This window comes from Phalacrocorax carbo, chromosome 1 (genome assembly GCF_963921805.1).
Source record: "Phalacrocorax carbo chromosome 1, bPhaCar2.1, whole genome shotgun sequence".
Lineage (NCBI taxonomy): Eukaryota > Metazoa > Chordata > Aves > Suliformes > Phalacrocoracidae > Phalacrocorax > Phalacrocorax carbo.
The window spans coordinates 150,718,496-150,731,325 of record NC_087513.1 but is presented as its reverse complement, the minus strand read 5'-3'; the positions used below and the strand labels follow the sequence as shown (position 1 = coordinate 150,731,325).

Below are 12,830 nucleotides of genomic sequence, written 5' to 3'. Positions count from 1 at the left end.
AATCTTTTATTTCCAATTGTTTTGTCTCCCTCTTCCAACTTCCATTGGTTGTTTTATGCATGGGGCTGCATTTTTAAGTGGTTAGAATCCTGATGGGGAAGAACAAATGCTTCAGTTGGTGTTCAAGCCTTCACAGTTGAGCAAAGTGCTATTATTGCATAGTCATGATGTGAATTACTGACTTAAACGGGACATGAAAATGAAATACAACTTTGGATTAAAACCAGTTTCTAGTGCTTTGAACCAACTGGCTTGTTTACTTCTTTTTAGTTAGTGATCAGACTGTCTTTACCCATTCTGTTCTGGTAAAAAGAAATGGCTTCCCTCCAAATAGTTGGTTTTAGCGGCTTAAATGCTTTGCTTTCACCTGTACTTGTGCAGAAGTTCTAAGGCAGTTGCAGTTACTGTAACTTGCAGAGTGTCACTAGAGTAGCATGTCTTCCACTTTGACTCAGTCTAACTTATATATTGTTCAAACTATGATAATTGAATAAGATTAACATGGCCAAAGATGATGTTGGATGTGCCCACTTCTTTCTGAAGTCTTAATGTCAAGGCATATTTAAAGATTAGTTTTCATTTAGACGATCTTTAGCTGACCATGAATCACAGCAGTCTCTTGACACATTTCTCTTTACAAGAAGGAAATATATAATTTTCATAAATAGAGTACCAAAGGTGGTTGAGGTTCAAAACCAGCTGAAACTGACCACAGACTTCTCATTGGGTTTAAGAATATACACTAACAGTTGATATTTTCTTGTCTTTGTCTAGGGAAAGGTTTTTTTAGAGATTTGTTCACGGCAATATTGACTGCAGTACCTTTGGCTTTTCTGAACTTGAATTTCACAATGTACAGCCGTCTCAAGATAAGAGTTAAATTATAAAAATGATCATCCACAGAACTGTGTTCTTCCGAAAACACAAAAATTGTCTTTGTAAAACCCCTAAACAGTTTTCATTTTATGAATTGTGTAAAGTGGCAGGTTTGTATCAGAATGTGATAGTATTTTACACTTCAGAAGTTGGTTTAGAATTGGATTGCTTTGTGGAGATCCAGAAAAGTTAAGTTCCCTCTGGTGTGTAGTTTTTATGTATGGCCCCCTAAGTGTCAGTTTATTGAGGGCTTTGTGGCAAGACAATACACTTCATAATTAGTTTTGGTAAATCACATCTATTGAAGACATCATTGTTTTGGAAGCGTGAGAATAGGTATTCCATAAGAATATAGTAAAATGAACTTTTTCCCAGATTTACTGTGACAGGAAGAGAAAAGTGGGACTGGATCTAGGACGTGTGGTTGTCCCTCAGTTATGTGGCATAGTGAATGACACTGAGGTCTGAAAGAGAAGGCATTTAGTCTTTTGGGAGAGGCTTTTTATAATATTGTAAAAAAGTGAATTTAAAGGATCTGTGTGTAATGTAATTAGCTACTGAGGAAACGATAAAAAGTGTCATCCTCATCAGTGTAATAGAAAGCATCTCTTTCTGTAGAGGAAGTTCAGTGCTTCCCATTTTGCTGACTTGTAAATTTTAATATCTTTCAGAATAGGGACTATATCCTGTTCTAGGCAAAATTGTGTTACTAAATTGTCATCATCTTTGTCCTTAAAGATGTTTACAATATATACACATGGACTCTAGAAGCTGTACTTTTAAAGTATAGTTAATATTGCATAGCAGTATATGACTGATGATTAAAATTTCATGCTACTTGTGTAAATAATGATGAAGATACATGTTGAGAAGTCATATTTTGTGCCTATGATGTAGCTGTCTACATAGTAAATTTGATAATCCGAATTGGGTTATTTTATGTAAATTTAGACAATTTCTGCTAGAATTGAACAATTGGCTGATTTTACTGCACTGGGGTTTGTAGCATTTGAACACTTGAGTAGCTAACATGCCCTGCTTTTGGCACATTGTGAAGAAGCTGCCTGTGAAGTTCCTGTATCTCTCTTTTGGATTTAAAAGTACAACAGTAGTTTACTCATCCAAAATTGTATGCCGCTGCAAAGCAAACCCAGTAATTCTTGGATTTTCAGCTACCTTGCGAGATAGGTTGTGGGCAGACATCTGTAAAGGCTTTCACTCTTATGTGTGAAAAACCATGTTGGCAATATTTATTTTTTTTATGGGAGATATGGAAAGAGATGGTTTCAGCACGCAATGGAAAAATATATTTGCATCTTTATTATTAGGTGTGAGGAGGTAAAATAAAGATAGTAGTAGCCTGAAGTGACTGTCTTGTGTACACTTTTAAAAATACCTATTCCTTAATCCTGTATTTTTTGTGAATTTGTGTCATAACTTTTTGTTTATTTGCAATTGTATTCTAAGAATTAACTTTTTCATTAACCAGATTTCCAGGGAAAATCAAGTTTACATGATCAGTCTGTTAGTGTCTCCCTAATAACTTATGAACTAATTGTCCATTTTCAAACTTCAGTAAAGGGTTGGATACTTCCAGGAGATTACATGGTTAGTGTTCTCACTGCAGGAAAAGCAGAAGACCTCTGCTCCTACCAGTTATTGGCTAGCCAGTTTGCATTTGTTGGCAATAAATCCTTACCTCTGAGTGAAGTACTGTCTTTTGAAACTCTTGGGAGCTTGGCAGTACTGCAGTAGTATGACAAGGCCATGGGTGATTTGGAAGTAGCTAAGGCTATACTGCACAATGAGCAAAGAATATTTAGGAAGTATGGAGGGACACTAATTGTACAGTTAAAAAGGTGTAAGGTTGTAGGCAGGACTTTGGGTATTACAGTCATTGAGAGGATAGAACATAAAATCATCCATAGGAATTTGGGCTATTAATTCTACTGCTTTCAGGACACCTGGTTTATACTGGCATTTTATCAAACCATTATGTGTTTAAATTGGATAAAAATAATTAGTGTAACTTAAATTAATAGGAAATTGGGAACTTAATTAATCTCAGTCATATATCTTGCAAAAACAATGTACTAAAGTTTTTTATGAAAAGAAGAGTTCAGTCTTATAGAGGGTATCATTCCAAAAGGTCATGTGAATTAAAGTCATGTAGGTACCATATCAGATTAAAATGTAACGTGGTAAATGACTTTAAAAATAAAGAATCCACCATATGGCGCTTCAGAGAATAAATGGAATACCATCTGAGGCTAAACTTAGTCATATAGGTATAATTTGGTTTCCAAGCACTGAAAAGCAGCCAGTCAGGAATGGGCCTGATAAGCCTGTTAGGGCAAAATTTATGTAATGAAGTAAATGGATAGGAGAGTATTTGAGGGGGTGGTTTATGCATTTTAGGCAGTATCTGTTGGATGTAAAATCCAGGAAGTGCTTTTATTATCTTCTTTTAATACTTAGAAGTGGGATTTGCATTTCTTTGTTGTTCAAATGTAAAGATAGACCTTTTTTTGTGTGTGGATGGTCTAGTCCTGCCTTTTTGATGGACTAATTATGTCCATTAGCAACATGAATTCCTAGTTTCAGGTCAGTCTCAGCAAGAGGTAATGGCTGAGATGTCCAGAATGGAAAAATATGGGATATTTGAAAACAGAAATGTAGGCATGAAGACTGCTTCCAGCCAAACAAAATTCTAAATATATACACACCTACTAAGCTTAGATGTTTGCAAGGGAGGAGAATATTACCACTGTTTTGAACTTGAACATTTTGTAAGTCCATTTTCCAATCTAAGCTATGTTGTTGCTTAAGGGGGCATTATTGTTTTGAAAGAAGAAAACTAATAAGCAAGGGTCTGTTGAAAAAAGCCGGACTGATATTCAGGCAGTATGCTTGCATATTTGGATTCTCTGATGTTAATCATTCTCTGATTTAGTTACTTTTCTGTGCTCATGATTACAGTTTGTTCTTCATCATAATTGCAGTTAAACATAAATGTAACATAAGCATCTCAGTTTCTCAATATGTGTGCAATCATATATTCCATGCTTTATTCTTCCCTGAAACTGGGATATTCAGACCTTGCAGTTCTCGAACAAAGTCATGTTTATTTTTCAGTGTATTTTGAGGATGATGACAGAAAACCAGGAAGGATTCAGTCATATGAAAAAGTTCACATGTAGAGGAAGGTTGCTATTACTCTATTTGCCTTTTCTAAGAAAGGAAACCCAATTTCTGGTAGGCTATTAGACTTCTTCCTGAAAAAGTCACTTGGGAATGGAGTTCATCTGACCAACTGCAGACCTTTGCATTTGAGCTAAACATTTTGACCTCCGTATGGTAAGACTGAACTGCATCCAAAACAGGTGTTTTTCATGCCTCCACTGGGAAAATGGTAATTATTTAGGTTGACCACATCCTTAGTGTTGCTTAATATCGACTTAGGTAGTTCACTGAGTCAAGGGACCGTGCTAAAAATACCTGCCACTAGTTAACTTTTAAATTTGATAGACGAATGTTATGCAAAAAGTTACTAGTGTACTTCTCAAATTTGAAACCTTTTTAAAATTTAAATGAACTGTAAAATATTGTGTAAATATCTGTGTTGTTCAAAGCGCACAAACATTGTGTTCTACTGAGACTTGAGTTTGCTTCAGTCAGAGTCTTTATTTATGAACATAGCACGTTTGATTTGCATCTTTACATTTAGGCTTCCATGTTCTAAAAGTATTATGCAGATAGAAAAACTGTATGTCACAGCTATGCTTCTGTAGAAATGTAGGTGATAATCCTGTTATGCGGTATGTAGTGGGTTTGTAAGATGTAGACCTTCTTCACAGTCCCTTCCCTTCCTCCAAAACCTCAATAAGAATATATTATTTAAACAATTATCTTTAACATCTTAATTTGGAAGTGGTTTTGTACAGATTATAAAATTCATGGCGTCCAACCCAGAAGAATGAGAGAACCTGTGATTTTCATAATGTGCTATATGAGAAGCAGTGAAACCAGTCTTCAGGTAAATGGAGGTGTTTTAGTGTAAGCAATGGATGCAGTAATGTTAAAAGGATTGGCTTAAGATCTGGTGAACTATTTTCCCCTCCTCAGACCTCCTAAAATCAAAGACAGTTTGCATCATATGTTGCTGATATGCCACACACAGAAGAGGAAAGTTGTTTTAATTTTATCTTTGTGATTTCCAGAACAATTCAGTCCAGGGGGAGGGTGATTTAAAAAATACACTTGTATTTCTCCTCTTCTTTATACATATGATTTGATTACTTAGTAAATCCAGTGTCTTCAAAGTTAATCTGTTACAAATTTCAAGACAAAATTACATTTACCTGATAAACTAGCTTAGGCTGAGCCTAGATATGTCCACATAATGAAACAAGGGTGTGATTGCAGCATGTTAGCCTAGTCTAGCATTTACACTAGCAGCTTTATTGCACCCAAAGGCAGCATGTTAGCTAGCAGAACTGGCACAGGGCCCAAAAGTGTGACTAGGGAGATCGCTAGCTCTTGAAAAACCTGTGGTGTAGCTTTACTGTTATTACATACGCTGTCTAAACTTAAAGATAGTGTGAATTAATATACCTATGTGAAAACCATGCCCTTGTTTTACGTGGTAAGTGCAATTTCAGGATGACCTAAGTTATTTCACAGCTGATAAAAAAAAAAGCTCAAACCAAAAAACCCAAAAAGGATGTTCTCCCAAATTTGTTGTGTTGCAATATATTGCTCAAATAAGATAGAACAGGAAAAGTGCTCTGACCTTGAGATCTTACAAACATTAAGTCTGCATGTGCAATTTCAAGATGATTCTTCTCTCACTTTAGATTATATTTTGATTACAAAGGAGAAGCTTTAGGACTCTGTCTAAGAAACGGCCCAGCCATCATAAATTTAAACATAGAGGAGAGCTGCTTAAGCTTACTGTTGCTCTAAATCATTACATTTTTAGTTGTCCTTTTTTGAAAGTCTTTCCATTTATAAACTGTTTTAATAGAAACAGTAGAAGATGAGACTTAAAAACAGGTACAAAAGTGTATATGTGTATTAAGAATATAAAGCAAATTTAAATATTTGATATTCGTATGTATCTATTTTACATCAGAATGGAAGACAGGAGATACCTGGCAAAGGAAGTAATGCATGATAGCTGAGGAATGCTGACTGGTCAGCACTCAGGAAGTGTTAGAAGAGGTGAATGGTGTAAGAGAATAGCCCCAGAATAAAGAGCTAGAATGTTACCTATGTTTTGATCCATTCATAAGACCTGTCTCCTACAAGATACTGGACAGATTCTTTTGTTTTTGTAATAACCATTAGCACAGCTCTAATCCACCAATTCTGCCTGTCTGGAATCTTGTGATGTAGAGAAGATTGTGGTAAACGTTTTCTTAGAAGAACTTGTGTCATTGAGCAGATATGCTTTTCAAAGGTAGCGTGCTCTTTGCTGTGTGAGATACATCTGTGTACAAGCTCCATTCATTTTTCCCTGAAAAGCAGAACTTTTCTTGCCAGCACTGTCATGATAGCAGTGGTAGTACACACCCTGAAATATCAAACCTCTAGTAGTATATGAGTAAATTACCAGCATCTTTTAATTTGCTATGATATGCTTTGATATGAAAGAACTTTCTCAATTTCAAGTGCCAGTGGTTTGGAGGAAGAAAATTGTCTTGTGTACTGAAATGTCTAGTAGAGTAATTAAAAAAAAAAAAAAAAAAAAGGAAGGGAGGCATATATTTAAAAGTAAAGAAATGTTTTATTTACTTGCTGTTTAGTTCTGTTGCCAGATACTTGCTCAATGATCTGAACTAATTTACACCTCCTATATAATTTCAAATGTAAGTGTGGTATGTATGCAGTATATTAGCTTCTGAGAGAGAGGATTCAGGAATGAACAAGCAGTCTTGGATATATGTTGGAAACTAACCCTGTCTTTTGGATTTGAACTACTTAGGAAATTGTATTTATTCTGTATGAATGTAAGTGTGCCATATTTAAATTTTGACGTTACATAAAGAGTGCTATATATTTTGAAGGTCCTGTTATATTCCTTCCTTTTTCATATAGGAATAATAATTTTGATAGCTTGTTAGTGCTCCAGATGCATTGTTTTTGCAATGTTGTATTTTAAGACTGTGGTTTCACAATGAAGATATTTTTTCTGGCAATTTCTGTGTCTTTTATTAATAAGTAACTTAAAGAAAAAGGTTCTGCATGTGGCAGGCAGAAAGTTATAACTCAAGTCTTTTAGAACATGGGATTCCTAAAATGCTGTATTTACTTTGAAATATAAGTTTCCCAGGAGCTGTTAGCATAAATAATTTTACTCAGGGTTGTTACTTAAATAAAAATTTAGAAAGGTAAGATGCTTGCTTCTGTTTAGGTTTGTTTATGAATTTTCATGTGGAGAGCTGTAGAAATTAATATTTCAGATTAATATTAATTGTTTAAATAATATTCCGGATTGTTGGTTTTCCACATGAATAAAGCAGCATGCTGGAGACTTGCTTACATTTTTGGACTTCAGTCTACAGGAATCCTATGAGGCAAAGAGGCACGAGTTCTACTTTGAACTGCAAAGAAAAGAGGAGGAGCTGAGACAACAGTTTGTGCAGAGAGTGAAGGAGAAGGAAGCCATATTGAAAGAATCAGAGCAACAGGTAAGCATGCATGTCTGTCTTGAGTTTGTTTGCTTAGTTTTGGAACAATTAAGTTCTTAGCAAAATCACAACTAGTTAATATTTATAATTTCCTAACATTTTGAGGGCAGTAATGCTTAAAATCAAAAGCAGATTGATTACACAGATTGATTGGGTTGGCAGATTGATTAGATACAAGGAAACAAGAACACAAGTCTTATGAGTAGTGGCTGAGGGAGCTGGGGTTGTTTAGTCTGGAGAAGAGGAGGCTGAGGGGAGACCTTAGCGCGCTCTACAACTGCCTGAAAGGAGGTTGTAGCAAGGTAGGCGTCGGTCTCCCAAGTAGCAAGTGATGGGACAACAGGAAACAGTTTCAACTTGCACCAGAGGAGGTTTAGATTGGATATTAGGAAAAATTTCTTCACCAAAATGCTTGTCAGGCATGGACCAGGCTGCCCAGGGAGGTGGTTGGGTCACCATCCCTGGAGGTATTCAGAAGATGTGTAGACGTGGTGCTTACGGACATGGTTTAGTGGTGGATTTGGCAGCTTTAGGTTAACAGTTGGACTCGATGATCTTAAAGGTTTTTCCCAGCCTAAATGATTCTATGAGTCTGTAAGCAGCAATCTTTTTTTGGTAGGAGGGACCTTATGGTCTAAAGGCTTTGGTGGATAGCTGGGAGAGGTGATGTGAGGTGAGAGAGTGATGAATATGGTGGTTGCATGTTTCTTACTCTTCTCTAGCAGTATGCTGAGAAACATTGGTATGCCATAGAACCACAGTTGGTCCTTTTCATGCATAGGTTGTTCTGAAAAAACCACAAGATTTCAGGAAAAAATCCCATGGGTTGTTTTTCAGCCCAAGAGAGTAGGTCGTGCATGTATGTATGACTTCCAGGTTCAGTTATTAAATATAAGCTCAACCCTCAGGTTAAGAAGTTTCAAAGTGTGTGGGGGGGGTGTTTTTGTTTTGGTTTGGCTTTAAAATCTCATCTGTTCCCAGCTGCCTTAAGAATTATATGGAGACATGGAACATTTCTTGAATATGTTGTTGAAGATGTAGTCCTGTCAAGCTGGACTGGCAAAACAGGATCTCCTCATCTACTTTCTGCCAAACTCTATCATGGTTATGTGTGTTTATATTAAAACACTGGTTTAATTGAAATTAGAAACCTGTGTGTCTTTATTAATGTTCTTTTCTGTACCTCAATCTCCCAACAAAGGTATAGCAGGTGTTTTGCAAGGTGTTCAGGTGCATGTTTTAAAAAAGAAGAAGGCTTAATAGTTTGTTTTCTAAATCTGTTAAGTCCCCCATGATACTTGTGGAGAAAAAAAATCAGGTTCAATCCTTCTCAGTATGACACTATCCAATTGGAAGAATACTTGGCCATGTTCAAAGCAGGTTCAGCTAGGTCTTAGACAGTGTCTGTGGTACCCTTTGATGTTTTCCTTCTATGACTTACACCAGATGGTTTTTGAGCTCTGCTTATTGCAACTGAATTATGGATATTAGTTTTCCCAGTTCCTGATGTGGAAAAGTGATCATGCAGTCACTCCTAAAGAGCATTTGTCATATACTCTTGCAGCTCATTCTCAGAGAAGTGCGTATGTGCATCTGGAAACTAAAGAAAACCAGGAATTTCTGTTGTACTTAAGATTGCTTTCACATCCTTCATTTAGAGGAAACTTGTAGGTGCAATGTACAGCATTACCACTCCTGAGACATACAGTTGCTCAGGACCTTACTGTTTCTGCACTGAGTGTTTTATTGGTGTACCTGTCTTTGCAATGCATCTGGTTAACTGTTGCAATGAAATAAATAAATGAATATTATACGTACATACAGTCTGACAGCTCTACTGTGCAAAACAGGCATACTGTTTTATTTATAACCTGAGTTATTTCTTAGTTCCTTCTTTGCAAAAGATGGAAGTAAACCTCTGATTTCTCTACCAGTATAGCTGCACTCAGATTGAGTTACACCAATGCAGATGGGTGCAGAAGCAGGATTCTACAATTGCTTTTGGGTGGGGAGGTGGGAGGTGAGGAAGGGTACCCTTTGGTTATCATGCACAACTTCACAGTAGGTTTAATTGGTCAAAATGTACCTGGAGAGTAAAATCCATTAATAATTCAAAAGAACAGTCAAAGAACAATTAATGCGGAAAAGCAGTTAACTTCTGGCAGCCCACAAGTAACTCCCCCAAATAGACCTATTGTGTGGGTACATACTAATATGTAAATGTAATTAATATACATATTAAGATTATATATATAAGAAAACACACACCTGTGTAGCTAAATTATGTATGATTCCTTGTCCACTTGGTTTTAGGGAAGTAGATTCGACTTGACAGATCTTGATTTAATCCTTCTGTTGGTAATTGTTTGTTCTCTAAAGGCTTCCTTATTTTTTTATATAATAAAGATATAGTAAAATATAGCAGGAAATCGAATATTCGTGTAGTGCTTTCTGTGGTTTCCACCTGTACATTGTGTGCAGTAGCCTGGCTTCCATGAGAACAATCTGATATGAATCATTATTTTTCTGGATTGCTGTTTTTCAGTCTTCCAGTTTTGGGAAAGAGCTGCAATGTCTTATGATTTGTAAGACAAGTTGAGGTAGGTTTTACTGTTTTATTGCAGAGGGTTTTTGTGTTGTGATATCACCACCCTGTGTTACTAGTTGGAAATATATTTTTTTTGCTTTCTTTAAACAGATGCAGAGTAAATTTGAACAACTTATGCTAATGCATCAAGAAGCGAAGCTGGAATTAGGGAAAAAGAAAAAAGTTCTAGAAGATCAAATAGCTATGTTTATTGAGAAGAAAGCTAATGCTGAATTACTCCAATCACAAGCATCTGTCTCTACCCCTGTTGTTAGTCTGAAGAGAGACAAGGATCGCAAAAAGTAAGTGCCAACGCTAGTGATCAGAGCCAGCAATAAAAAAATTCTTCACGTATCACTTTTATAACACAAATTTTAGTAATCTTCTAGAAAAGATGCAAACATGCTCCTATTCTCTTTTGTGTTAAGAAGACACAGTGTGTAAAATACCCTCATGCTTGGATCACTGGCTCTGAAATTTACTTTTAGAGTAATTGCTCTATGTTCTATGAGCATTCTTTCTTTTTTTTTCTTTTCTTTCTTTTTTTTTCCATGAAGGAACCAAGGTTTTCGACTTGAACTCCTGTGCTTTGATGTGAGAGACGAAGAAACTGTGAATGTTTACGAACAGAGCAAGAGGGAGAGAGAGGAGTTAGAGAGGGAGAGAATTTCACCCAGGGAATTCCAGGAATAGTATTTGATTGCAGCACTCAGGTTTTGAATGTAGGATATGTTATGAAGCAGTCTGACTGCTGCTGTCCCATAATGCTAGATGTGTCTTCCTAGTACAGATTTTTGAGAGGAGAGATTGATAAATTTGGCTGTAAAATTACACCGAGTGCAGAATATGACCTGAAAATCATTTCAGTTTTTTCCCTCCCACCCACTTCTTTCCTTCTCTACTCCCAAAAGAAAAGCTCAAATAAATTGTGAAATTTCAGAAATGTATTCAAAAGTAGTCTCCAGAATAACATGCCCAACTTCTTTATATGTTAACAGTGAATGAAATATTCATATTTAAACATTGCACTAAAGTGAATGAAATTTTTTTTCACCTCCAGAAACAGGATAAGGCAATTAATTTATTAATTTCCTGATAGGTTACAACTTTGCTGCAGATAACATTCTGTTGTTTAACTGAAAGCAGATTTTTTGGTACAGAAATTATTCATAACTGCTAGATTATGAAAAACTCTAGAAGCTGTGTGGGTGCATGTGTTGCCACAAATCTCACAAAGACAGCTTTGACACTTTGGGGGTCTATGCTAGCAGTCTGCTTGTATTTTGCCAACATTTGTTGCATTTCAAGTCATGTTACCAAGTTCCTTTTTCTAGACTTCTTTTTCTGGAATTATATAAGAAAGTGGAATTCTTGGTAACAGAAGTCATTAGCTACACTGTTATGAGTAACTCTCAACTTCAGAAGATTTTTAGATTTGTTTTCTCTGGTTTAGCTTTATTTCTTCAGGGTATGTTAATGGTTTATATGCTTGCTTTTGTTTTTCAGTTCCAACTTTATATAATACTGACGATAGAAGAAACAATACTGGTAACTTGAGGAGGCAGTGATTCACAGTGTGCTTTTGGAGGTGTCGGAGTTGCAGTTTCTTACTAAAGGATTTGGAAAATATCTCTTGTTGCTGCGTGCTGCAAAAGAAGAATTTTTCAGTATGATCTGTACACATACGGTGCAGCGATTACTGTCGTTGCCATCATGGACTTTCTGTTACGAGTCTGCCTTGATACGCGCTTGCCTTACGTATGTGTGGCCAACTTGCTTTCGTTTTAAATGCATTGTACCAAAGAAAATGTCCCTGCCGTAAACAGTTCCATTCATAATATGAATGCTGTAGTACAAAAGTATTCAGTGAATATATCCACTGTAATCTTTCTAAAGACTTATTTTCATATGGCATGGTATATTAGTCTACTAAAAATTATTTAATACAACTGTATACAACTGACGTAATTCAACTATTTACTGATTTTGTTGACAGCTTTTTGTTTATAGGCTTTTATGTACAAGCGCTCTCCTAAATTTCAGAAATGATCTTTCTAAACAAAATTTATTGAGAGATTTTTGCAGTGCTGTACTGTTGCATGGTAGTTAATCTGTCATTACTAACTTGATATGGAAAGTACCTATAACTTTCTGATGATTGTGGCTGTGGTGTTCAGTTACAGCAGAGGCTGAACTTACAAAAACTAACTACACAAGCTTCAGGTTAAAACAAGCTTAAAATATTTTTTACGTTTTCAGTAGCCATGATAACTAATGGGAAAGTCTGAGAGGTGCAGTTCTCTGAAGTTGTTTTGTGTGACTTTGTAAAAATGAAATACTAACTTGATAGAAATAAAACACATCGGTTTTACTTTTCTTTTGTTCTGCTTCCTCTCTCTGCCGTGTTATTAAAAGCAAGGAGTAAGATTTTACATTAATCTGAAAAATATAAATGTTTTGCATCTGTTTTAAATGTCTTAAGTAATGTATTGATTGGAAAAAATAGTCGATTCATGCATACTGTGCCAGAAAGGCTGTATGACTTGTGATGTACTTGTCAAATACCACTGTACTTACAGAATCATAGTATATCTCAAGTTGGAAGGGATCCATAAGGATCATCAGCCCAACTCCCTGCTCCTCACAGGACTACCTAAAACTAAACCATGTGACTG

The 12,830-nt window shown here is 36.0% G+C and overlaps 1 protein-coding gene across 7 annotated transcripts in view; it reads left to right on the top strand.

The window, feature by feature from the left end:
* SEPTIN10 (septin 10) overlaps positions 1–12,526 on the top strand; it is a 31,135-nt gene extending 18,609 nt beyond the window's left edge. For 6 of the 7 annotated variants that reach the window (XM_064439844.1, XM_064439814.1, XM_064439825.1 and 3 more), the window contains 3 exons: positions 7,436–7,568; positions 10,267–10,457; positions 11,662–12,526. In XM_064439844.1, coding sequence (XP_064295914.1) covers positions 7,436–7,568; positions 10,267–10,457; positions 11,662–11,677 — 340 coding nt within the window. In that variant the 3' untranslated portion in view covers positions 11,678–12,526. Of the gene's footprint in view, positions 1–7,435; positions 7,569–10,113; positions 10,169–10,266; positions 10,458–11,661 lie in introns of those variants that run through there. The other variant, XM_064439834.1, reaches the window with a different exon arrangement.
* Positions 12,527–12,830: the final 304 nt, after the last annotated feature.